This window comes from Brachyistius frenatus, unplaced genomic scaffold (genome assembly GCF_029030835.1).
Source record: "Brachyistius frenatus isolate BFR_SWC_R1_liver_20210118 unplaced genomic scaffold, ASM2903083v1 Contig_110, whole genome shotgun sequence".
In the NCBI taxonomy this organism is placed as follows: Eukaryota; Metazoa; Chordata; class Actinopteri; family Embiotocidae; genus Brachyistius; species Brachyistius frenatus.
The window spans coordinates 955,116-980,000 of NW_027210709.1; the positions used below are offsets into that span (position 1 = coordinate 955,116).

Consider the following 24,885-nt stretch of genomic DNA (forward strand, 5'->3'; position numbering starts at 1 on the left):
AGAAACTCTTTCTCGCTTTAATTGCTTTAGAGACGGTCCTCACAAAGAGACAGTGGCCAGATTTACCTCCCGTTTAAGTTCTTATTTCCATTGGTTCACAAGTTAATCCTCTTTCTTTCTCAGACCTCGGAGAAAAAACCCGAGTGATAGGAGCCTACCAAGGCGACGGAACCAGAGAGGCACACGAGTTTTTCCAGGCGAGGGGAAACAGTTTGAAGCGCACATGGAAAAAGTTAGAGGTGGTTGAAAAGAAATATTTAAAAGGAAAGACGCACTACGGAGAAGACATTTACACCGAGTACTGTGAAAATAATAATAATAATATTTGTAATAATAAAAAATAACAATAAGCTAATTTCACTCTTTATTTATAGTCAGTATTTAAAGGTTTATTCGGATGTGTTAATATTTCTGGACTTAATACGCAAATAAACACCGAATATTTAGTCCGTCTCAATTTACCTAATGCCAATAATAGCGAGGGATTCATGTAATTAGCTCTTGTTAAGTAGCCTGCTGCAGTGTTTCTTTCTTTCTTTTAATTTTACAGGTTAGTTTTAAATTTCCACAATCAAAATCAACCTATAACTTCTTGTAGATTTAAGTGGTTCTTGACTATTAAGCTACATAACATAGGCCAACTTAATTCAAAAAAAAAATCGTAAGACTTTTTTTTTGCTAAAAAGAAAAGAAAAATGTCTTAAGCTCTCCTACCCCCCACCACCAACCCATCTCTCCATTAACTCATAACTTTCAGGTGACCCATGTAAACTTTATAATAAATGCCCACAAATCGCTGATTGTCCATAAACTGTGCACTTACGTTTCAATATGTGCCAGCACGCATCAACATTAATATTCTTTATTCCATGAAATCTTTTGTCTACTGTTCAGATTTGTCAGAGTGAGAATCGTGGTCAGCAATAGGCCAAGCACTTTCCCAAAGACTCTCCCAACAAAATATGCAAGCTTTACATTAAAAGGCTACTTTGCGCTGCCCTTAATTCCCTACCTAAACGGTTTTGCTCCGGGAGAAGAAATCTTCTCTAAAAACCCCTCAAGAAGAGAAGGGCATTATTGCCCTAATCCTCTTACCCGCAGTCATTTTAAGACAGGGGTTTTTGGAGGCTGAGATGGCGTCTTGTCTTTCCTATCCCATCCCAAATCCTTCCAGGCCGGGAGACAGTCTAAAGGCAGCACCCTGGCATCTATTAGCCATCTCACCAAAGTCTCTCTCTCTCTCTCTCTCTCTCCTCCAGTGGCATGGAGAAAAAGCCGAAAAGCAAACAAACTATATAGGTTGGACGCTTTTTCTCACAAAAACTGAGGAGAGACAATCGGATTAATGCACCTATAGTGCAGACGAGCAGTATGAGGACAGAGAAACAAAGATCATATTTCTTTCTTTTTTTTTATCATGCAAATAATCAGCTTCACCCACAGTTGCAAAAAACTTACTCGTTTAAAAAAGTGTTTTCTATAACGGAATATTTTAGAAATCTATTTATATTATTATGAATAGCCTTGACAGGAACATTTTACTCACTTGTTCAAAGTTAGAGTTCAGTTAATATGACCCATAATTTATGAACGTAATTACAGATCAGATTTGTAAAGAAGTCAAATGTATTCCACTTTCTGTGACCACAAATCAATATAGTCAACATATTTGCTTAAATGGAGCCAGTAAAAAGCGTCACACTGTTTGTTTATCAAGTCAAGAAAAAAAAACAACAACAACAAAAAAAACAACGTGTCGACAGACATGAGGGGATTTCAGCGGACATAATGTGCTTAAATTGATCAAATTTGAAAATAACTCCAGACGGCAGAGCACCAACGTGCCGCTGGACCATCAGCTCTCTTATTTACTTAACTGACAGCCCCGAGAGCCAATAGAAAGCATGCGTGACCCCCGCGAGGCGCTCCTTAAATCCCTCCACCGAGAGCTCGCGCTCCAGCAGATGGCGGCTTCCTCACTTCTGCGGGAGACTCGGAGAAATCACCACGGATCGAGCAGGAGGAACGCGAGCGAGCGGACTTGAAGCGAAGCAACAGACTGGATGACTTTTACACTGGCCTCAACTTGTTATCTCACTGCCGGACGAAAGGAACGAAAAGCGGGCTCTGAAACAGCGAGAGAGCCACTGAGAGAGCGGAAGACAAACCCTGGATTCTGTTGTCTGACTACGAAGTGACAGAAAAGAGGACTGGGACTGCACAGGAGGTAAAAAAAACAACCCCCCCCCCCAAAAAAAAACCTTTTTAACTTCTCCACAGTAACACATGCTTATTCTTTACAAGTTGTGTTGTTTAAACGATTTACCAAAAAAAAAAAAAAAAAATGCTTTCATGTTTTTCTTTCATTTTATTTTGGAGGAAAACAAATATTGCAAAGCCTGTAGATCAATATGAAGTTGATTGTGTTTTATTTTGAAAATATTGTTAGAAGCCTGCAGTGAATGTAGATTTTACTCTCAACTTTGAAGACATATGCGGTTCCTCGATTGAATATTTCACTTTTATTTGTTTTTGGAAAAGTTTAAAAATGTTTAAAAGCCATATCAGAAATAATACGCTAACTTAAACTAAATTGTACAATTATTGTTTTGGGCCAACTCTTTACCGGACCCATTTTTTTTTTTTAATGTACAATATATTACCGAAATAAAAGGGCTCCTGTTCTTTTGGTTACACATCACCTCAGTCTCCTCTAAAAGGGAACTATTTGCAACTTTCTATTAAAAAGTCAGATTTTTACATTTTTTTATTTTTGTCTTGTATGCAAAAGAGAAAAAAAATATCTATTGTCTCAATGTCATTTTGTATTTTAAACGGTTTAAAAGGTTAAACGCTGACAATAAGACATCAGAGTCTGAATTTAAACGTGGCTTCTGCATAGCAAATATCCTTCATAATAACAGCTCAGGGGGAAAAAAAAATCAAAGATGCTCTTCGCCCTCTGACAGTTTACTGCAATGACACAGCAAAGAGCAGATTGTCAGGACGTCTCGTGCCCCTGAGGGCTCTTAGCAAATAACATTTTTCCTAATTTAGCCGGATCAAAGAGTTGCACTGTACATGCCAATTTACATAATGACGGTTTGATAATCGAAGCATTGAGCAGGGCAGCCAGGAGGGCCCAGTGCCTGGAGCACAGAGAGGCTTATGAATGACAATAACAGCACTGACAGGCTCGCAGTGATGAGCTATTGTGCAGAATTTGATATGGGTAGGGAAGATACTACAACCTGAGATGTAGTGGTAAATTTAATAAGCTTAAAAAAATAAAAAATAAATAAAAAAAAATTCCACCTGCACTTTAAAAACAAGCAGTTGAGATCAGAATATTTTTCTTTTGCTTCATGATGGAAAAAAAAAAATTGAGATTAAAAATCAATGTTTTAGTCCCTCAAACTTTCATCGGCGCTGTGCATGCAAGGAGGTGTAAACAAACACACATCTGTAGCCTACATTTTTTTTTTTTTTTTTTTTTTAAGAGACGTTTATTGGTACATGATGGTTTTCTTTCTCTTATAAATTCTGTGTGATTTCAGGCTTAATTTGAATTAAACGAACGCCTTTGATTTCAGAGAAAACGAAAAAGAAACGCAGTTGAGGAAAATCGCTGGCCCGTTACTAGAGCGCGCGCGCGCGCGCCCGCCCGCCCGCGCACACGCCTGGGAACTCCGACGCAGAGCTAACCACCCAGTCCCACTGTACGTCCGTCCGTGTCAGCGTTGATGATAAATGGAGGGCCTCGCAGTCGAAACCTATTTGCACTTCCATTAGACGGGGAGCCAAATGGGGACCAACATGCATATTTTTACCCGCGGAGAAGCCATACATCTCAGCCAAAACGTTGCCCCGGGGCGATAGGATAAGAGGCCGCCAGAGAGAGGGGAAGGGGGAGGGCGGAGGGGCGGGGAGGCGGAGGAGGAGGAGGAGGAGGAGGCGGAGGAGGAGGGGGGGGGGGGGGCCCATTCAACTCAAATACTTGGGGGAGTAAAGTAAATGTTTAGCGAAGCACCTTCTGTCCCGGCGAATTAAACTATTCCCCACTGCCCTCTGATCACATTCATCAGCCGCCGCAGCCACTTAATAGGCTGGGAATGGGCACTGCGGGCATCACGCGCACGCGCGCGCACACATATTCTCTCTCACACACACACACACACACACACACACACACACACTCTTGATCCAGATGCACTGCACTAAAAAAAACTAGAGAGAAATTGCTAGAAGAAAAAAAAGCATTTTACAAGAACGACCACCCGCAATGTTTACATGTATCCATTATTATTATTATTATTATGCAATTGATTATTACATTTATCAACTAAAATTCGGTGTTTTTAATGAACATTGATTCAATCATTTTCAGGTCAATATGAAAACATGTCAACCAGCCACATGTTTACGTGAAAGAGTCTGACCTTGGTCAAATTAACAATAAGGAAACATATTATTAAACCCGTTAAATATAAAGGCTATGCGGAATAATTGGCTGATATGACAAATTCTGATTTTCTCAAGACAATGTATGAAAAAAAAAAAATCGTTTCAAATTAATCAAGTTAAACAAAAACAACTATGAATTAAGAAAATAAGGACAGCAAAATGACAATCTTAAAGTTCTTATTATGTGAGTTTCCTGTTTAAGTGCAAAAACTCACCGGGCTCCCTGGATGCATACCTGTCATTGAGCAGAAAGATTTATATCTTTTCCCTGTGGTCCCACTGTAATAGTTATAATAACTGTTTGGGCCTCCGAGATATCCCCTCCTGTCAGCCTCCTTGCTACTAATACATATCTAATCGTGTCCTGCAGCGATTCCTCTATGAAAATCTCGGTCGTGAAGGAGAACTACAAAACAGAGTTTTGGAAATTGCTGCCTTGTGAAAGACTGGGTGTTATCCCTTAACGACATAATCTGCTCGTATCTTTTTAAAGGCTGCAAGTATTCAGACATATGGACTATTTATATAGGACATCATTTGACCCCAAATAAATTTCGAGCTTTGCTGTTAAATGTTGCAAGAAAATTGATTTTCAGACATAAAAAAAAAAAAAGATTCATATACGAAAATAGCACTTCCGTAATCACAGCCTATTAAAAAATAATCCTGCTCTCCGGTTGCACGTTTTTACAACACAGACCCGTAAAAAAAAAAAAAAAAAAAATCACTTTCCAACACATTTAATCAGCACCATGATCTGTCAAAGCAACGTCTTCAATGAGGATTTGGGTTCTCCGGGAGCACAGAGAAGACGTGAATAAATTCATGAATGAGGCATCCGTCACGGTTCATTATGGGAACGAGTGATAATTACCCCAATTAAAAGTCTTTTGTATAATTAATGGATTGAACAAAGCGATAATTGGATGTTAATGGATAACACTTTAGTTTAAGTGCGCACATCAAAATCTATTGGCCCTTGAGCGCGTGGGCCTGCCGACATTCACGACTAGTAAAACGCTCGCGTGCGTCGTGGTCCGTCACCGATCTACAGATGTATCAAAAATCAAAACGGGGGGGGGGGGGGGGGGGGGTTGGAGATCAACAATCACAGCGGGTCCAATCAGCAGCCACGCGCCCTTGTCATGTCAAAGCGTCCTTTACGCCTCCTCTCCTTCCACTCTCTTTATCTCGAAACCTCAACAGTCCTCTCTTCCAGTCCCGCAGGTTCAGCGACCTCTCACCATGCAGCACTACGGGGTGAACGGCTACTCCCTGCACGCCATGAACTCCCTCAGCGCCATGTACAACCTGCACCAGCAGGCCGCACAACAGGCGCAGCATGCGCCCGACTACCGTCCGTCCGTGCACGCGCTCACGCTGGCCGAGAGACTCGCTGGTAATTGAGTGCACGCTCACACACACAAATAGAAACACGGGTTAAAACCCCCCCGCGTGGAAACAAACTACTTTAGTCGACGCGGGGCTGCAAGTGAAATACGTTCAGTTTAAATAGCCTAGATATTAAGTGAACCTTTATACTTTTGGTTAAATTTCTATTTCTATCACACAGCTACTTTTTTTTTTTTTCTATAAATTTAAATTCTAACATCTGTAATAAGAAAATGGTGAAAACTTGAACGGAGAGGAGAAGACATATAGGCTTTCGATTTGCTGCCAACTATTTGGTTTTTAATACTTTTGCATCTGTAATAACGCACTAATTTTGTGTTTCCGAAACACTGACATCCATGCAAATAAAGTAGCCTAAACAGTAAAATAAAACTTGCCGTGTGTTTTCTCTTCCAACGGCTGTGCATTTCAAGACATCATCCTGGAGGCTCGCTACGGCTCTCAGCACCGCAAACAGCGCCGCAGCCGCACGGCCTTCACCGCACAGCAGCTGGAAGCGCTGGAGAAGACTTTCCAGAAGACCCACTACCCGGATGTAGTGATGAGGGAACGACTGGCCATGTGCACCAACCTGCCCGAGGCCCGAGTGCAGGTAGGCCTGTCGAAACAATGCACAATATTGTGGTGATAATAATAATAATAATAATGTTGTGTCTTTGTAAAACTCTGAACTGTGAATTATGGGGGCGTTTTATCAATACTAACTGTATTTTTTAGGAAGTATACTTCGGATAATATTGCTGCTATTGGTCATTCTATACAGGCTTTGTAATGCTTAGGGGGTACTATTCTGCTAAAAATTTGTAGTGGGGGACGATTCTATGTAAAAAAAAGTTGAACTAAAATATGAGAAATTGAAATAAAGGAAATAGACATTGTGTAAATCTTAATTTATTATCTTTTTTTAAACCGTTTAAGTAAAAAAAAACTGATCACAGAAGAAAAACTCACTATATTTCTAATCTATATATCTTAGGTTATTCATCAGAAACCTATGTATCAACGTACAAACGTATTTTTTTTTAACTCCAGCTTGCAAAGCCCTGTAGAGATGCAGGATTCTGCTGGCACACGTGTATTGTTGTATCTGGGTGCACTGAAGTCCCGACCACGGAGTTCATGTTTTCCGCTCGCTCTGCCATCAGGTTTGGTTCAAAAACCGCAGAGCAAAGTTTCGTAAGAAGCAGCGCAGCCTCCAGAAGGAGCAGCTTCAGAAGCAGAAGGAGGTATCAGGGGAAGGAGGAAGCGAGAAGGAGGACGCCCCTCCCTCCACCACTATCCTTCCTGATACCCAGCTCCCTCCTTCTTCCTCCTCCTCCTCCTCCTCTTCCTTGGAGGTGGAGGGTCCTGTGGTTCGTCCCGTAACACTGGACATGGAGCTGAACGTCACGTCAGCAGAACATTCGGGCAGCGAGTCGGCGACAGAGGATAATGCCACGGATAAGGAGGACGACAGCAAACCGCAGAGAGAGGAGGTGAAGTGCGAGAGGGCAGTGACACCTGGAGACATCTCCCCGGGATGCAAAAGACTCAGCCCTAAACCAGGTAAGAACACAGGATACCTGATTTTTACTTTCTCAGACAGACTTTTTGATAATATTCACTGTCCTCATCAGCTGACTATTAATAAATATACTGACCAGAACTTTCTTTCTCTTCTGTCCAGACTCTCCCCTGGTCTCTCCATCAGTGACACCCTCCTCCTCCAGCAGCAGCCTGGCCGGCAGCGGTCCTCTCTCTCAGAGCCACTCCTACTCTTCCTCCCCTCTCAGCCTGTTTCGTCTGCAGGAGCAGTTCCGCCAGCACATGGCCGCCACCAACAACCTGGTGCACTACCCTGCGTTCGACCTCGCTGCCCCATCTTCACTCCCCTACCTGGGTATGAATGTGAACATGCCTCCCGCGCCACTGGGCTCTCTGCCCTGCCAGTCCTACTATCAGTCCCTGTCCCATCATGCCCAGCAGGTGTGGAACAGCCCGCTGCTGCAGGCGTCAGCTGCAGGCGGCCTCGCCAGTCACAACAGCAAGACGACGAGCATCGAGAACCTGCGTCTGAGGGCCAAACAGCACGCTGCCTCGCTGGGACTGGACACAATGTCTAACTGAGGACAGTGTAAACTAGGCCAGAGCCTCACCCCATCCCACTGCGTGTCCGTGTGACTGTCATAGCTCTTTAGAAACCATATACGGACCTCTTCCCGAGTACATGGGCACAGGACATGCAAAGATGTCCAAAAATAAAACATGGCGACATGCAGTGGACCTACAGATCTCCATTTAACATCTCTTGGGAGATAAACCACACTCCCTCGAGTCGTTTGATTCCTCACAGCTTTTGCGCGGCTCAAATCAATCCGTAGGGAGAAGAAGATATTTCTGCAGTAAGATGCAACGGTTCAAGTGAATGTACCGGCTCAAAGGACAATGAACATATTCCTCACTGAAAATACGATGATTTTTCCAGTCGTCGTGTGATGCCGGACCTTCTGAACATCCCAAATAATAAAAAAAAGAAAAAAAAGAATCACTGAACATAATGTGAACAGCTGATGATGGATGCTGTCAGTTTAATAGACAAAGCAAATGATGTTTACAAGAATAATGTGAATAAATGAGGCACTTTGGAGGGAATTAGGTTTGTTGGCCAGGAGGGGGAAAAAGGTATCACTAGGGCAGTAAAGAGACATTTCAATTTAGCAATGTGGTTATGTACATAGCGTGTACTACATAACAGCACATAAATAAAAATAAACCCGAGCCATGTTGTCCTTAACAGCATAATTAAAAGTGACTAATTTACCAGTTAAATGGGCACTTTGTACAGAGGCTGGCTTGATGACGAGAAAATGATTTCAGTGACTAAATTCCCAGAGCTTTTAATTACATTTTGCCCTGGGCTGAGGGAGCTGGGGCAAATGCAATTATGAACATGCATACCGTTTAAAGCAGACTTTCTAAATTCAAATGGTCGGTTTTGATTATGGTCGATTCACGTAGCCACATGACACGTAACATCACGTCACAATGAGTTGATAGTTTTCTGTCAGTACAAAAACACAGTCTAGCATATTAGGACTTCTGGTTAAACACTGTCTCGACTTCTCAGCATTTAATCTCGCCTTAATAATCTCTTGAGGAAACATGCAGCTTTTTATTGAAAGTCTCACGGACTGTTAGCACTTGATGAAGAGAATCACACACATCTCTGATGTTTTCTGTTTACGTGTTCTGGAAGATCATTTCTTCAAATGGGGGAAAAAAAAATGCACATTATTTTAATATGTAAAATACAAAAAAAAAAAGTCTATCTATTAATGTTTACTGGTAAGGTAATTGTAAAGTTCTTATTATGTTGTATAATTGATAACAGACTCTGTCTCGGATGAAATTCCTTTAGCTGTCAGATTGTAAGATTGTACTTGAGCTCACGACAGCCCGTCTACCCCTCCTCTCTTGGTTGTCTGTCTACGGCTCCTGGGTTGAACTAACATTTAAGATGTAAACACTTTCTTTCTTACTTAAAAGAAGCGACTGAACACTTTTGTATTCCCGGAGAACTACCAGTCAAAGGAAGTGAAAGTATTTGAGTGAATAATTGACCTGAGTCCTCTGTGTACTGCTGTCTTGACTCTACTTGAGTTCTGTTGTTGTTTCTAATGCTGTTCCCCCGACTGTTTCTGTCCAACTACTTGGTCCAGTGGTAGATAGATTTATAATGGGGGAGGAGAGAGTGATCGGACCGTCAGCAGTGTTGTTTCCTTTGCTCCTCCCACTAATGTAGACTTGAACTAGTGTTGTTGTAAAATAATTGCAAATAAAAACCTTGCTTGAAGATCTTTATAATTGACACTTCTCCATCTGTGCTGAATGTGGACATGGCAGAGGGGTGGTTATGGCCATAAATCTGCAGTACAGAACACATGCCATTTAACAGCATGAATGTAGAGCTACAACAAGAAGATAACAAGCTTAAGGATCTTATGTATTAATGTTATTAATCTGTCTCTCAGTGGGTATTAATCAGTGTGATTATTGATTGAGGGCACTAGAAGAACTTTGAGGCAACAACGTTTAGAGAAGCTTTAAAGTCCATCGGGCAAAGGCAAGTTATGTAAGCAAAGAATATATTTTAGGTGATCCTAGCTGAGCCATTCTGCTGTCTTAGAAACTAAACGTGGATGACGAGAAGAAAAAGAAAATGGCAACATGAAGAAAAAGCCTCACGACAATGAAAGCGTGAAGAGAAGGGCAAATTAAAAGGGCGATAAAAAAAATATAAATGACAATACATGAGAATTTCCGGCTGGACAAAGAGTTCGAGAGCAAAGAGACAGAAAAAGAACAACGTAATCTGAAATATCTGCAAAATATAAAGCAGCGTGGAGACATAAGGCATCCCCAATGAATAAGCAGGCCATTATCCTGAAGAATGACGGCCTGGGGCGGTGATTATGCTGCTATTATATCTTTAACAGCATGGTTTGTCAAAACGCACAGACCCCCACCCAACCCTGCTCTCCCTCACACACTCACACACACACACACACACACACACACACACACACACACACACACACACACACACACACACACACACACACACACACACAGTTAAACACAATGCCACGGATAAGTGGGCATCTCTAACACATCCAGAATGTGTCCTTGCTCTTGCCACACTAAACTTCACATGTATTGTGAGTGCATCGCCCTGACTGTGTGACATTGTTCTGCTGTTAATTGAATCGGCCTTGAACATATATTTTTTCCCCCTCGGTGTGTGTGTGTGTGAATAACTAATGCACCTTGGCTCCTGGACTGAGTAATTTCTCCGACCGTTATGAATGACCGCTTTCCAAAAATCGGATAGAAGGGGATAATGATCTCACCAGATTAGCAGTGTTAATGTGGGTGTAACACCTCACCCTAACCTTGTTGTGTTTTATTACACCACATCCGTGTGCGAGTGTGTGTCCTCGGCCAAGGGCATCCTGATTGCATCCTGATTGCATCCTGAAGACTTTGGTGTGGATATGCATCCGAAGTAGATGTCCTTGTTATCCAGAGGAGGAATCTGTCCAGGTACATGGCAGGATTTCCTCCCATGGGGATCCAGACCAGAGAACATAACAATACTCTTGTTCCAAATGTTCTCTCTTTTCTTAACACCCTTCCCCCTACCAAACACACAGACACACACACATACAGACACAGACACACACACATAGACACACACCCTGGGGGTTGAACAGGGATTGCTTGATTGTACCGCTGCAGGGTCAAGTGTGTCGAGCCCTTGACGCTGGATCAGGTGCTTCCATCTCTAACACTCAGGGGCTGTATATTCACCAGTAACGCCATCACCACCTATTTGTAGGCACTCAAGGATCTCCATGTGTGTGTGTGTGTGTGTGTGTGTGTGTGTGTGTGTGTGTGTGTGTGTGTGTGTGTGTGTGTGTGTGTGTGTGTGCTATGAAAAAAATCCATCACCCAACAAGTAGCAGTAAAAATACTGTGATACGATCAGATGATTCAACTTTAAGATTTTAGCCATCCAGACTTCTCAAGAACATCGTTTCTAAAAGTAATATGATTTTTTTCTTTGCATCATTAAGTTAAAACTGCAACAAAGAGGATAGTTTTACACATTTTCACACAACAGTTCTTTGTACCTGACTCACACAGGCCCACCAGTTTGCTGTATCTCTTGCTTTGACTCTCTCTGTCTCACACACACACACACACACACACACACACACACACACACACACACACACACACACACACACACACACACACACACACACACACACACACACACACACACACACACACGCGCGCGCGCACACACTAACAAACACACACAGCCCCTCGGAGCAAGACCCCCACACAAAAATCACAGTGTACCATTCAATCAGTGCTTTTTCTCCCTCCTCTCCATGGTTCTCTTAAAGGTTTTAAGCATGGCGAGAATGAAAAGTGCCAGCGTTAGAAACCTCGGCCCATTGAGTAGGTGACAGGTCTGCCAGAATATGATCCTAATCCTGTTTCCAGCATTCTCTTAGCCCAGTGGCACTGCCATTTTGCAGCATATTCTCTGAGCTGTCAGGCCCGGGGAAATCCCTCTAATAGTGCATTGCCCAGATACACATCAAAGCCCTCCTGGAAACCACCACCAGGAACTTAAGGGAGAGGGAAGGACAAGTACAATCAGGCTCACAGCTGCACGCACGCGCACGCGCGCACACACACACACACACACACACACACACACACACACACACACACACACACACACACACACACACACACACACACACACACACAGGCAAAAAAAAGGGAGCAAAAACTTGCTTGAAAGTACATAATTTTGCAACAAATTCTACTCATACTTGACGCTAGAAGGTGTCCAAAAATGTGGCAACAATCCTTGCCCTCGTCCCTTTAAGACACAAAACAGAGGGGAGCAGGTTATATGAAGAGAGAAACAAAGGAAAGAGTGATATCAAGAGGCAGACAACAGGTGGCTAAACTGTGTATCCAGGGCCACCCTCCTTTCGTTCCACTTCATCTTCCATTTTCTTCTTGTCCTTTTTCTCTTAAACACTCTGACTGCCATCTCGCCCCTCCCCGGGTAATCTTCTTACAGAGAAGAAAACCCCCATTCTCTCTCCTCTTAATCTGGCTGCAGCCTAAACCCTCGGTTGCATTTCCAATGTGGGCTTCACTAAACTGAACCGGAGTGCTCTCAGTCACTTCACGGGGTATCAAGTCTGCTGGTGAATGCTCAGACTGCACACTAAAAAACACGTCTGCTATATGAAAGATTATTGGAAGTAAGTTGTTTTTTTTACCTCTGAGGGGAAACACTAATAATTGCCAAACTATTAGCTGCAACAAAAAGTGTGCAAATATCTCATCATTAAAGGCACCATAAAAGGAAGCCTGGGTTACAAGATGAAACTATTTTCAGGCCTGTCCCACCAAACTGTATTCGCCAGGGCAGCAGATGTGTCCAAATTAAATATAAAAAAACACACACATTAGGAGTAGGTGAAATGGATAAGATTGTCTATCAAGGTAGAAGATATCATATTAAGATATAGAACATTTTCTGAAAAGTTAATTGGGGAAATCATCTTCATAGAAGGAAAGAGGAAAAACTAACTCAAATGAAATACATAAAACAACAAGATACTTCATTATATTAATGCCAATAGTGGACCGTTACTGAATACATTTACTCAAGTCCTGTACTTGAGTACAATTTTGAGGTAATTCCCTTGATCATTTCCACTGGCACTGTAGTCCACAACAAGTCAGAAGGTGATATTATACTTTTACCTCACTTCATTTACCTGACAACTGTAGTTACGTTTTTAGTTTTGAGATGAAAATGTTACACTTAAAAAGTAGAAGTTCATCAGCCAACGCCAATAGTTCACTTTTCTATTATCTGCAACTGCAACCAATACGGTATATGTCTGCATACAAGTATATTTACAAAACTATAGGAATGATTTCAGAGTGAGCTTGCGCCCAGATGAAGCCTCAAATCTCAGCTGTTGTACCGGTTCTGGTTCTCTCCTATAAAATCACTGTTCCCGACTGCTCCATAAGTCTGAGCAGGTACATGTCTATCCCAGAGGATCGCTGAGAACCATGAATGTTAATTGTGATACGTAGTTATCGTATTTCTGGACTAAACTATGTTTTGTACCTGTTTAACTTCACTATGATGGACTGGACATTTCAATTCCATTTAATTGTATTTATATACCTTAGGTGTGGGTGTTGAGGGGAGTAGTTCTGTGACACAGGGACTGCTGTTGAGCCTTCGTAAAGGTGTTGTGGGCTGAACTCAACAAAACACCGGTGAACGGAGGTGCCCACTGATAACCCCGGAGAGATACTTCACATTCTCACCTTGTTACGAAGGCTTTGTACAAGGCAGTTTCTCACTTTGGTGTATGAGCATAGTATGCACAGTATTGTAATAGCATCCTGTGAATTAGTGAGCTGTTGATAGGTGAAGACAGACAGTAATATTGAGTCAGTTGACCCTTGTTCTGCATTTTTTTGGTGATTTGTAGGTCCTTTAAAACTAGAAAATTCCAATCACAACACAAGTCACTTCACGGCACTTTACACCGTAAGGACAAGACTTTACCATATCAAAGAAAAACCCTGATTTCAGTCCGTCTGTCACTACACCGTCAAACGAGTTTCTGTGAAACATGTGACACAACTGATCCCGTCACTATGATTTCCAGTCAACTTGATGCCTGTAAATAGAATTTAGCTTCAGAAACCAACAGTGAAGACAGGAACAGCTGTAATCTGGAGAAATCACTGTATACACATACAGCATATAAACGCTGTAGCATTTTGTATCTGCCCCGTGGCTGAGAGCAGCCGAGTGCGCGTCCTGCTGGGCTCGGTCTACATAGTGCATCTCCAACAAAGACCCCCAGTGTTGAAATCTGCTCTCCCACCGCCAACCAGGACACGGGTCTGATCCTCACCTCTGGGCTGGAAACAGCAGGAAGAGCAGAATCTGCTTTAAACACACCGCCGACAACCAACTCACTGCTCTCCTCCATCTTTACTGAACATACGGACACCTCACTGTTCACCTCCAACCATCACAGACACCGAACCATTAAACTGTTTAACAACCTGCTGTAGGTACTCAGTTAATATATAGAGTTCAATATGTACAAGATCATTCATTCAGTGTGTTGTGTGGTACAAGGTGAAAGACTATTACAGTGTTTTGCATGTTTATTGACAAAAATGTAACATTTAAATTGTATCTGAAGACACAACAGAAGCACAGCTATATTGTTAAATCCATAATATTCATCTTTCTAATACACAGCATGTCTCCCTAACACAGGCTTACACACAGGGGCACAAATGCACAGCGCTTCATTGGCTAATTCAATAATAAAGCAGGCAGCCAGTCGAGTCTATAGACAAGCAGAATAGAGAGTAACTCATCTCTAACAGTCTGCCGTCTCCCGAGTGTTAAAACATGTAAATTTATGGAAGGGCCCATAGGAAACACATATTTACAATACGTTTAGGTAATCACAAGATATGCGAAGAGGCATTCAAGGCCCCGGGGACGAACGCAGTCAATACAAAAATAGTTTTTATGTGTCATTAATTCCCTCTGCATTCGCCGATACATCCCCCTTTTACCGCAGTAATACAGTAATCACTCACAATCGCACAGAAAATGATCTGCACTCATCTGTGGAATAAAAAAGCGAAGGGGCAAAACAGGGCGAGCCATCCCATTTTAGCTCTCTGCTGCCTCTTTAATGTTCAACTGGGAGCCGCATGGCTGCCGTCCATCCCTGCACGGGGATGGGAGTCGGCTCTGGCGCTTGGAGCAGCTTAATGACAGTGGGATGTGGCTGGTGGATTCGTTAAGACACACACACCTTTTTCACACTACATTGCCTGGCCAGGACAACATAAAGGGTCATCGGCAGTGTGATGGAAAAAGAGGCACCTCTGCGCTCACATTAGGTCGTAATAAGAGGAAACATTTCACCTCTGAGTGATGTCAATGCAAAACAGAGTCGATCCAGCCCCAGTAATGAAAGTTGCACACATTCAGATGTGTGAAGCCAAATGGTCAAAGAAGTCATTACCTGCCTGTTCATTATGTCCTCCCTCCAACACATATCGCATTATTAGGCATACCATTAAACCTGATGAATAACCACAGAACAAAATGAACCCATTCTCATTGCAGAGTTAAAGAGGGCAGGTAATTCTGATGGAAATTTGTGTTTCAGTAATGTGATTTACCAACTTGCAATATCATGTGTACATACAGTGATCATGCATACCTGCAACCTTTGCACATATTATGCTTTGTGTCCTGAGTGGGCACAGAAGATACAGGATACCTTTTGACTCTTTATCTACTGTTGACACCTACAGGCGAAAAATAAAATCGCAAGTGCTGGTTTTCCTTTTGATTTAAGAGTTCAAAAGGCTCCATGACAAACCGTCATCTAGTGTTTTCCCAGTTCTGATGTCCAACGTCCAGGTCCATGATGTTATGATAAGTCAGCCGTCAGGTCCATCAACTGTGCTCCGCCAGGAACAGTTTGTAAGAGCTGATGAGTCTTAATCCGGCAACGGAGAGTCACTCAATACTTGAAAGTCCAAAAGGTAATAACATCATGATTCACAAATGTTTCTGCACACTTTCAGGGAAAAAGTCCCACGTCTACGTAAGTCTCTTTAGCTTGCACATGTATATGGGTCCAAAGTTTGCGGCTAAGTGTGGGATGACCATCTCCCCCAGGTGGAGGTCAGGGGCGAAGTGAAAGGTGTTCCTAAACATTTGTGTGAGGGGTCGCAGATTGGCGGCCTGAACGTAGATATGATGAAGATGAGGGGGAAGAAAAAAAACGGCCAATTATTGAAGTGCATCTCTAGTGTGCCGTTTCTTGTTGATTGCGTGTGTCACTAACCTGAAGGTGGATGCCGTGTTTCTCTCGAGCGAGGAAGATGGCCAGTTCAACCACACTCTGGTTCTGGCTTTGGGAGAGTGTGCAGGTGGAGTAAAGGATCTCTCCACCTGGACAAGCTGCTTCAATTCCCGCTCTGTAGGATGGAGAGAGTGTTTGATTGCTTTATGTAACACCTAAATAATAAAGCTTACCCATAGCTTTGAAGTGGAAAGCTTGACTGTATACTGTCATGAAACATAACCACGTAAAACAACCTCCTGCATATTATGTTTATATTTCCAAACTTACAGCAGCAGTTCCAGCTGTAGCTGCGGCAGCCGTCGTCTCTCACCGACCCTGTTCTTACTGAATATATTGTTGTCGTTCTCTATGAGGGAATGTCTGTCTGTGGTGCAGGGAACGTCAACAAGTACCTGAACTCAGAGAAGAAAGAAAGAGGTGGACAAATTTTTTTAATTAATTGAGGCACCGGCAATCTGTGAATTATTTGACGAGGATAGAAGTGATTATGTGCCACTGGCTTACTCTGTCAAAAGTGTTCCTTTCGATTTCCCCCCATCTGGTGCCATCAAAGGAGGTGATGCGCAGTTTCTCATCAATCAAAAAATGCTTAGGCACGTAGCTGTGGAGGACATTTTGCAGGCGCAAGGTCCGAGATACTGAGCTGTCATTTACACACAGAAACCCTTTGACGTAAACACAAACGATGGATGGTTAGAAACAGAACTAATACAGACAGAATCAGCGAGACAGATTATAGCATGCGGTCCACTCACTGATAGCCTGGGTCTGAAGTAAAGCCAGGGACTTCCCTCCTGGAGCAGCACACAAGTCAAGCACATTGTGACCTTCTTGAACATCCAGCGCAAGACACGGCAACACAGACGCTGCGTCCATCAGGTAGTAACCCAACAAGCCGTGCATGTCTGGTCTTAAAAAGACAAGAGGGAAGTGAGGATCAGACTATACTTTGGCTGGAGACCATGTCAAAACTAATAAAAGATGGCGTTTTTCTTACCGAGCAGGTTTAAACCGTGTGACATCTGCTCTTTGAAACACCAAGCACTTGATGTTCGGGCTCAGCTGTAGGGGAGACAGCTGCTGACTATCAACCTCAGATTTCTTCACAGAGGCATCGGTGGATTCCTGTTTGGACCCAACCACAGATTTTTGCTCCGAGGATGGCTGAGCTGTAGATGAGAAAAGAAACAGCTGACTTTTTAATGCTGGTATTAGAAAAGGACAAATTCTGACTATTTCCTGTGAAACAATTTAGTATTTACTGTACTGAGGACACAAATAACATGAAATTAAAAGTAAAAAGTTCACACTCACTTGAATAGCAGTTTCAGTAGATAACGATATGAATTTATATTTATAGGAAATTTGTACAACTGTGCAAATTCTTGTTTGTCAACTTCAGACAAAAAGGAAAGAAAAACAGGCATGTGAGGTTCAAGAAGACGTTGTGTTTAAAAGAAAACCAATTTGCACTACATAACAGTAATCATGTGTTTACGTGCGCTGTTCTGAAAAATGAACTCTAAATTTGTCGGACGCTCAGCTTTAAAACCTGAAGGAAAACCGTTTTCCCCACTTCAGTAATAAGCACTGAGCAATAAGCCTTCCTACCCTCTCCATCTGTGTCAGTCATGAAGTCCCTGCATCCCTGGGCGTGGAGGTCTGCCAGAAGAGGCCCGTGGGAGAAGTTATTGAGCAGGGCGCCGTACTTCTTCTCCGACAGCAGGGCGACTCGGACTGATGGCCACAACTTCCCCAGCTGGACACTGTAGGTGGCATCAAAGTGCTGCAGGGCGAGCCGAGTGGGAGGATGCTTGGAATGTGCAGATGCCTGTCCGGGAGCAAAGAAGGTAAACATTTATTGTACAATGTTAATTTTACTTCATGCTATTTGTTTTATTTGCGAGTTTTAGATTGTAATTTAAATGCAAAAAAAAAAAAAAGACTACGGACAATTGAAACTGTAACATACCACACAATGTACAATTGTTATTTTTTTAATTAAAAAAAAGTCTGTAAAAAGAAATGCATTTCATTGCATCATCATATTGTATTGTGAAGCTTTGACAATTTCATGAATTATCACTGATTATATTTAGCTGCATAAGACACACCTTCAGATATTTCCAGTGATTGTTAACCTAACTCATATCTATCTTCAAACCTGCTGCTCTTTTCTGCTCTCATTCATCAAGAGATGATTAAATTACTAGTAAAAATTCAAGGACTTTTCTAGAAGTATCGACTTCATTATCGAGTTCATCTTTGTGCCATCTCCTATTTAAAAAAAAAAAAAAAAAGACCATCATTACATGCTTTATCGATGACTAATTTGAGTACGTACCCATTTTTCTTTGACTCGGTTCCGTCTGGGTGTGAAACATCTTAAATCTTTCACTTTTCTTAACAGGAGTCTGGTGTCCAAGCGCAGTGCCATGATGCCGTACGACAGGTTATTCGGTCCGACTTCGCTCCTATAAGCCAGACAAATGTTCCGCACACACGGCGAAATCAGATGGGTGGGCCTTACAGAAAATCTGATCGATCATTGGATAAGAGGAAATTTGATCATTCCTTTTAACCAATAAGAAAAGACATCCGGTGACGATTCTAGACGTTTCCGGCGTGTGACCGTCCTCAGCCGACCTCGCGGCCTCTGACAGCACTGAAGTTCTGACTTTTTGGCACATTTCAGAGACTTAATCATGGTGTCGGAGAGGAAAATGCTCACAAACGGGGACCCCGACGACGAGGTACGGAAAAAAAATACCGACAGGAGTCTTTATACGTCGCTTTTTCTGTGTGTTACCCAACTTTGCAGCTTAGTTTCGTGCATCGAGCTCAGTGTCATCTCTCTTAATGACGTTTAAATAGGACTTAAGCTGGTTCATAAACTGTACACGAAGTTTCCATTTTCTGCTATCCGAAGTTGTATATATATATTTTGTTGAATTATTTGGGTATTCATGAACCTATATTGCCACTTATATGCCACCCAAAATATTAAACCCATGTCTGACTGTAAGTGGAGTTTAAATTGGCTCATTAATTGGAGCGGAACTTAGTTTTAAGGCAGACCTAGTTCCTTTTATAAATGCTAATATTTGCAGACCAAACTAACCTGAATGTCCTTGATATTATTGTCACCCACCAGGAGGAAGATGCTCCTGCTGAGGAGGAAGAGGAGGAGGAGGAAGAAGAGGAGGAGGAAGAGATGGTGGTAAGTTTGTTCTTCATATTTAATGAAAATTATTTTTGTACAAACTAGGAAATCCAATTTTTCCTTAGATAAAAATAATAGAAGTTTAAAACTAGTCACATTAACAACTTTATACAGGAATGATTCTTTTTATGGACAGAATGGGTAAAATAAAAAGTCAACATTAAAGGCCAAAGATTTAAGCCCACATTTAAGTTACATATTAAGGAGGTTTGAATATCCCGATACCACCACCTTAATATTTACATGCTGTACAGTACGTTTTTATTTACATTTATAGCGGTGAAGTGAGATCTGATCACGAGGTCACTGGAGATGCATGATCATGTCATGTGTGAACTGATGTACTTTCAGCTGATTACTTGTAATCGGATCACTGAGTGCATGTTGATGCCAAGTGTGAACAGCCACTATGACGGCATGCAGAATCTGTCCTTTTCCATGAATCAGTAGAGTAAAATAAACTAAACATAACTATTCTCTCAAGTACTGCACTTAATTACCATTTTGAGGCACTTATGCATCTCTTGAATATCACAGTTTTCTAACAATCTTTCTACTCTGCTAAAATTCAAAGGCAAAATTTGTGCTTTTTTTACTCCAGTTACTGGCACAAAAAGGTACTGTGCTTGTCTAGAAAAGTTTCCTTCATGTACTATATTTTCATCTTGTGTCTTTCAGGACCCTCTAGAAACGATACGAGCCAAGTGTGAGCAGACTGATCACTGTGTGCACACTAAGGAGCGTCTGGAGGCCTGTGAAGCTCGGGTCGGCTCCCGATCCAACACCGAGGAGGACTGCACAGAGGAACTCTTTGACTTCCTGCACGCACGGGACCATTGTGTAAGTGTGTGTTTTACACAAAGGCTGTGACGGCAACACACTTCAGGAAATCAGTAATGATATTATCTCTGCACAGCAGCTATAACTGTGCAAGTTATTCGCCTCCATGTCTTCTAACGAAGATGCCGATTGTGTTGTTGTCTCTCGTTACAGGTGGCGCACAAGCTGTTCCACAATGTGAAATGATCACCCGCCCAGTTCCCACACATTGCAGCTGTAGAGTCTATTTAACTGCTAAAACTTTAAAATAACCATCACAGTTATGACGTCTGTTGTTGTTCTCCTTCATTTCTTAGACTAAGTACACACCACACCTTTGTATATAGTGCATAGTTGTTGACAGTCAGAAGTATCATCAGCATTATGAATCACTGCTCGTCTGTGTTACGGGTACATCTGTTTTAAAGATTTGTGCAAAGAACGGCTCATTCATGTATAAATGTGGTCAGACGATTTGCAAAAGCAAGTATGCAGCTCCAGTAATGAAGTTTACCTCAGGTTTGATCATGGATCCATTGTTCTGGCTGGAAAATAAAGACTTTCTTTGCTTTCTACTCGCTGTGGTTGCTCCTTTTTAATGCATTTGACTCCTTTGTGTCAGTGAATGATGGCATGATTCAGTTCAGAAAGCTACAAACACTTAAACCCATCTTTTGTTGTGTTTCCAAGACAGATTTGGTTTATGGTTGGGTGATATGGATAAAATACTTTTCAACTTGAAGGGCACTCAGTGCAGACTTCTGCCAAGGAACTTTACTACCATCTAGTGGATTTAACATGTATGGCATTCAGTAATTCTCTAAACGAAAGTGAAAAATAATTTGTGGACCTACCTTGCCATTGGGATCCACCCTCAAATGTAATGTTTTTTTCTGTGGACCGTGCTAAACCCTTCCACCAAGTTTCATGAAAATCTGGCAAGCAGTTTTTCTGTGATGGTGCTGACAAACCGTACTGAAAATATCACCATCTTGGCAGATAAATCACAGCGTGGAGTTTTAAGTTGAGTTACAGTTGTCATATGCCATGATTAATACTGTTTCACTGACTTATTATTGTGACACACTGGATATGAAATAAATACAGTATCTGTTTTTCAGAATTTAACCGTGATGATTATGAGGCGATGGAAAAACAAAAGTTTGAGTCCTTTTAGGGGCATGCAGTATCCAACAAGCAAAAATCCCTGACAGATTTCTTCCCACAACTTTAATTTTACTAGATCAGACTCTGGTTATAGAGAAGTCTAAAGATTATAAGGGGATTTATGCACATCTCAATATCACCATGTGTATTAGCAAAAAGTTACCTGCTCCCACTCTTCAATGATTTCTTACAGCAGGGATTTTATTTATCAGTCCAAAGACATATTAACTAAGAACAATCCTCTGGAGTTCACCAGTATTACTTTCCTATTTTTCTTTTGATATGAATTTTTGCTGTAAGCAAAAGAGAAAATACTTCAAATTTATAAGTTGATTAAAAAACTTTATTTGAATACACTAACACATGATAATAAATAAAATCAAACCATAGTAAAAAAAATAAATTTACAGTCATGAACAGATGGTGGCAGTGTGACTCCAAATAAAGCCAGTTAAATCAGGAACTGAGGTTAATGTTTGTGGTTCAGTCATTTAAGAAAACCATATCATCACTAGAATAGCAGACCTCATGCACACAGTGCATAACATTACAAATATTGTAAAAAAAAAAATTATTCTCCTCCTCACCAAGCATTTTCTTTGTTGCTGCTGCCGATAAAATCATCCATGGAGGCCTGCAGAGAGCGGCAGAGACAGAAAGCTGTTTTACAAGACTGAACAGTTTGTGAAGGTTTCTTTAAATGGTTCTTCTACAGCACTCCCATGTAATCTGCTGTCGTATGTAATGCACTCAAAATACTTAAAATGAGGACTGCAGTTTGGCACGTGAAAGATTAATTTTATGTAATCCCTCTGAGGGATTAGTTCATGACCAGGTGAGTTATGAATCGGGTTCTGGTAAGATCATGATAAAGAGAGCTCTCCACTCACCTGCATGAGCAGCCTCTCCTTCCTCAGTCTCCTGTAGAAGACAAGAACATCTGGATCTGCTCGGACCACATGGGGGTCAAAGTCCATGACCCTCAGACCCTCCAGACTCCGAGCCCGAGACAGGGCCACGTAAGCCTGGCCGCTCTCGAACACGCGTGCCAAAGAGATCTCCACACAGTCCAGAGTCATCCCCTTGAAAACAAAAGCATACAAAACTTTTACAAATACTACTATTGAATATTTAAAATAATACAGCACACATTGATGCATGAATATTCCAGTATTTGACATAAAAAACAAAGAAGAATCCCCGAGTCAAGGATTTAGTTTGTTCACAAAAGATTAAACAAATTTTCTTGCAGGGTAGAGGAAAAAAAAAAAAAAGCATTGCTCAGTGTATAAGATTTGAAATGTTTTTTTTTACCAACAGTGCAATAATTTCAAGATTTAAGTTCACCTGGTTAATATCTACACCCTTACCCTCTTTATTCTCAAGTTTTATCATAATTTTATGATCACTCATTTCCTCCATAGGGATGCAGGTGTGGAATTCCTTTTTAATGCCCCCTGTGCCTCGACACCTCCGCTGTAAATCAAACACTGGTCTCACCGTGGTCGTGACCAATGAACCCAATTACCCTGAGGGCCTCCTCCCCCCTTTCCCTCTGTCCAATTTCAGAGAGTGAGGTCAGGATATAGAGTATGTTGTGGCGGCAGAGTGGAAGCTGTTGGTGTGACAGCTGAGTGGTTGGTGATTACAGTCACTGCTCATTTATGGATGGAACTGAGGGTTCGTGTTCGGGGTGTCTGACCAGGTCTTTAGAGCAATTTCCTCTCATCAGACAAAACTCATGCACCTCCTCTCACCAAACCCGACTCTCTCTGCCTAGCATATGATTGTGAAACTGAGTAGGAACCTTTTAATCTGATAACTATTTTTTTCTTAATTAGATATCATACAGAAGAATGATGACAGGAAAGAGAGGTAATAAAGTTGAGCGAGACAGACCCAGGCACTCTGGTCTGGAATGTGGCTCAGTCCCTAAAAATAGTATTAGCAATTCATTTAATCCACTGGGAGGAAAACTGAAGCAAGCTTTACAAAGGAAATAGGTCTGTAAATTTGAGCTCAAATGCTCACAACATTTGTAGTAAATATAAAATAACCGGTTTAGTGCATAAAAAGGGATTTACTGGATGTGGAGTTTGATTTAAGATGTGAAAAGCTGACTGTAAACCAGTGTTCGCGTACAGACCAGTTAAAATGCTTTCACCCGGTGAGGAGTGAGAAGTCCACCACAATGAAAAGCTGAAGTGTAAAGTGTGCAAGTAGTGGTGTCAATGAAAGTGTGCAGACTGAACAGAGCCATGCCAGCAGCTCTGTGAGGCTGTACTCGGACACAGCAGAGAACACTAACAACAGCTCAGTGACAAGACCAACATGCTGATGTGCAGCTGGCATAATGTTTAACATTTGTGTAACTGACCTGATGGTGTGGTTAGACGAAAAGTACAAAGGGAACATTTGGATCTGTTGTCTGGAATGAATGTCGCTACAGAAACTTGGGAATGAAATCTATTAAATGTTGAGATATTTCAAAGGACTAGTGAAAACTTTGACCCGTCGCTGTACAAAAAAAGTAAAGCTTGAAAGGGAACATATCAAAGTGGAATTGTGTGTTACTGTGAGAGTGCAGGAAAGTCGACAAAGTTATCAGGTGAGCACATCTTCAATAAGTGGTCTTTGGTTGTCCTGCACCTCGGTACATTGATGTACTCACCTGGCTCTTGTGGATGGAGATGGCCCAGGCCAGTTTGAGAGGCAGCTGCTGTCGACTCAGGTGCATTCCTCCTCCAGACTTAAACACCCAGTGCTCCGGCTTCAGCACTTCTGTGGCACCACACAGGAAACGTATGCGTGGGAGTCCTGAGGATTCACCGGGTGAGTCAGAACATGGACAAACGAGACGTTGCCTCCACTCATTTCTGACGAGACCATCTGTGGCATTTTCAATAAAGTTATGCAGTTTTATTTTGACCTGAGCTGCAGAACCATCATCAAAGACTTTAAGTTCTTCTTCAATTCAAAACCCTTCACTGAAAAATGGGATTTTCTGGTAGAGTTAAAGCATACTTTTTTTAGTGGATAAAATGATAGATGATTCTGTCAAGCCTATAACAGCAATTATCCACATATTTTAAAATGAGCATACAAAGGTGCCATTTGGTGTGAGCAAAAATCTCTCCTGTGGTTGAGTGCAGTTGCAGTAAATGGTCTGTACTTGTACAGCGCTTTATCACCTTTTGGTCTCAAAGCGCTTTAATATGGTTTTTCCATTCACACACTAACGAGACAGATCACCATGCAAGGTGCTGTCATCAGGAGCAC

At 41.8% G+C, this 24,885-nt stretch overlaps 4 protein-coding genes across 4 annotated transcripts in view; 2 read left to right on the plus strand and 2 right to left on the minus strand.

The window, feature by feature from the left end:
- Positions 1–1,979: 1,979 nt before the first annotated feature.
- Positions 1,980–9,709, plus strand: dmbx1a (diencephalon/mesencephalon homeobox 1a). Its single transcript, XM_069712585.1, has 5 exons — positions 1,980–2,227; positions 5,684–5,863; positions 6,291–6,469; positions 7,023–7,422; positions 7,544–9,709. The coding sequence occupies exons 2-5, from the start codon at positions 5,710–5,712 to the stop codon at positions 7,981–7,983; spliced, it is 1,173 nt and encodes a 390-aa protein (XP_069568686.1). The 5' UTR covers positions 1,980–2,227; positions 5,684–5,709; the 3' UTR covers positions 7,984–9,709.
- Positions 9,710–14,652: 4,943 nt separating this feature from the next.
- nsun4 (NOP2/Sun RNA methyltransferase 4) lies at positions 14,653–18,837 on the minus strand. The gene is made up of 8 exons (XM_069712589.1): positions 18,742–18,837; positions 18,009–18,228; positions 17,395–17,566; positions 17,153–17,307; positions 16,902–17,062; positions 16,665–16,789; positions 16,377–16,509; positions 14,653–16,273 (listed from the first exon to the last, which is right to left on the minus strand). The coding sequence occupies exons 1-8, from the start codon at positions 18,832–18,834 to the stop codon at positions 16,130–16,132; spliced, it is 1,203 nt and encodes a 400-aa protein (XP_069568690.1). The 5' UTR covers positions 18,835–18,837; the 3' UTR covers positions 14,653–16,129.
- Positions 18,838–19,013: 176 nt separating this feature from the next.
- LOC138629007 (cytochrome b-c1 complex subunit 6, mitochondrial-like) lies at positions 19,014–21,014 on the plus strand. The gene is made up of 4 exons (XM_069712455.1): positions 19,014–19,150; positions 19,552–19,617; positions 20,299–20,460; positions 20,614–21,014. Exons 1-4 carry the CDS (start codon positions 19,103–19,105, stop codon positions 20,644–20,646), a joined length of 309 nt encoding a protein of 102 aa, XP_069568556.1. The 5' UTR covers positions 19,014–19,102; the 3' UTR covers positions 20,647–21,014.
- A 1,011-nt stretch (positions 21,015–22,025) lies between these two features.
- The window catches only part of pif1 (PIF1 5'-to-3' DNA helicase homolog (S. cerevisiae)), an 8,753-nt gene continuing 5,893 nt past the window's right edge, over positions 22,026–24,885 (minus strand). Inside the window, exons 11-13 of the mRNA XM_069712567.1 lie at positions 24,278–24,423; positions 22,497–22,688; positions 22,026–22,240 (exon numbers count right to left, since the gene is read on the minus strand). Of these exons, the coding sequence (XP_069568668.1) occupies positions 22,190–22,240; positions 22,497–22,688; positions 24,278–24,423 (389 nt within the window). The 3' untranslated portion in view covers positions 22,026–22,189. The remainder of the gene's footprint in view (positions 22,241–22,496; positions 22,689–24,277; positions 24,424–24,885) is intronic.

Coding starts and splice junctions, on each gene's coding strand:
- nsun4 (XM_069712589.1), bottom strand. CDS start 18,834: ATGGCACTGCGCTTGGACACCAGACTCCTGTTAAGAAAAGTGAAAGAT. Junction 17,063..17,152: donor ACTTCAGACCCAGGCTATCA/GTGAGTGGACCG, acceptor TTTACGTCAAAG/GGTTTCTGTGTGTAAATGAC. Junction 16,274..16,376: donor AACACGGCATCCACCTTCAG/GTTAGTGACACA, acceptor ATCTACGTTCAG/GCCGCCAATCTGCGACCCCT.
- LOC138629007 (XM_069712455.1), top strand. CDS start 19,103: ATGGTGTCGGAGAGGAAAATGCTCACAAACGGGGACCCCGACGACGAG. Junction 19,151..19,551: donor ACGGGGACCCCGACGACGAG/GTACGGAAAAAA, acceptor GTCACCCACCAG/GAGGAAGATGCTCCTGCTGA. Junction 20,461..20,613: donor TGCACGCACGGGACCATTGT/GTAAGTGTGTGT, acceptor CTCTCGTTACAG/GTGGCGCACAAGCTGTTCCA.
- dmbx1a (XM_069712585.1), top strand. CDS start 5,710: ATGCAGCACTACGGGGTGAACGGCTACTCCCTGCACGCCATGAACTCC. Junction 5,864..6,290: donor GCTGGCCGAGAGACTCGCTG/GTAATTGAGTGC, acceptor GTGCATTTCAAG/ACATCATCCTGGAGGCTCGC. Junction 6,470..7,022: donor TGCCCGAGGCCCGAGTGCAG/GTAGGCCTGTCG, acceptor CTCTGCCATCAG/GTTTGGTTCAAAAACCGCAG.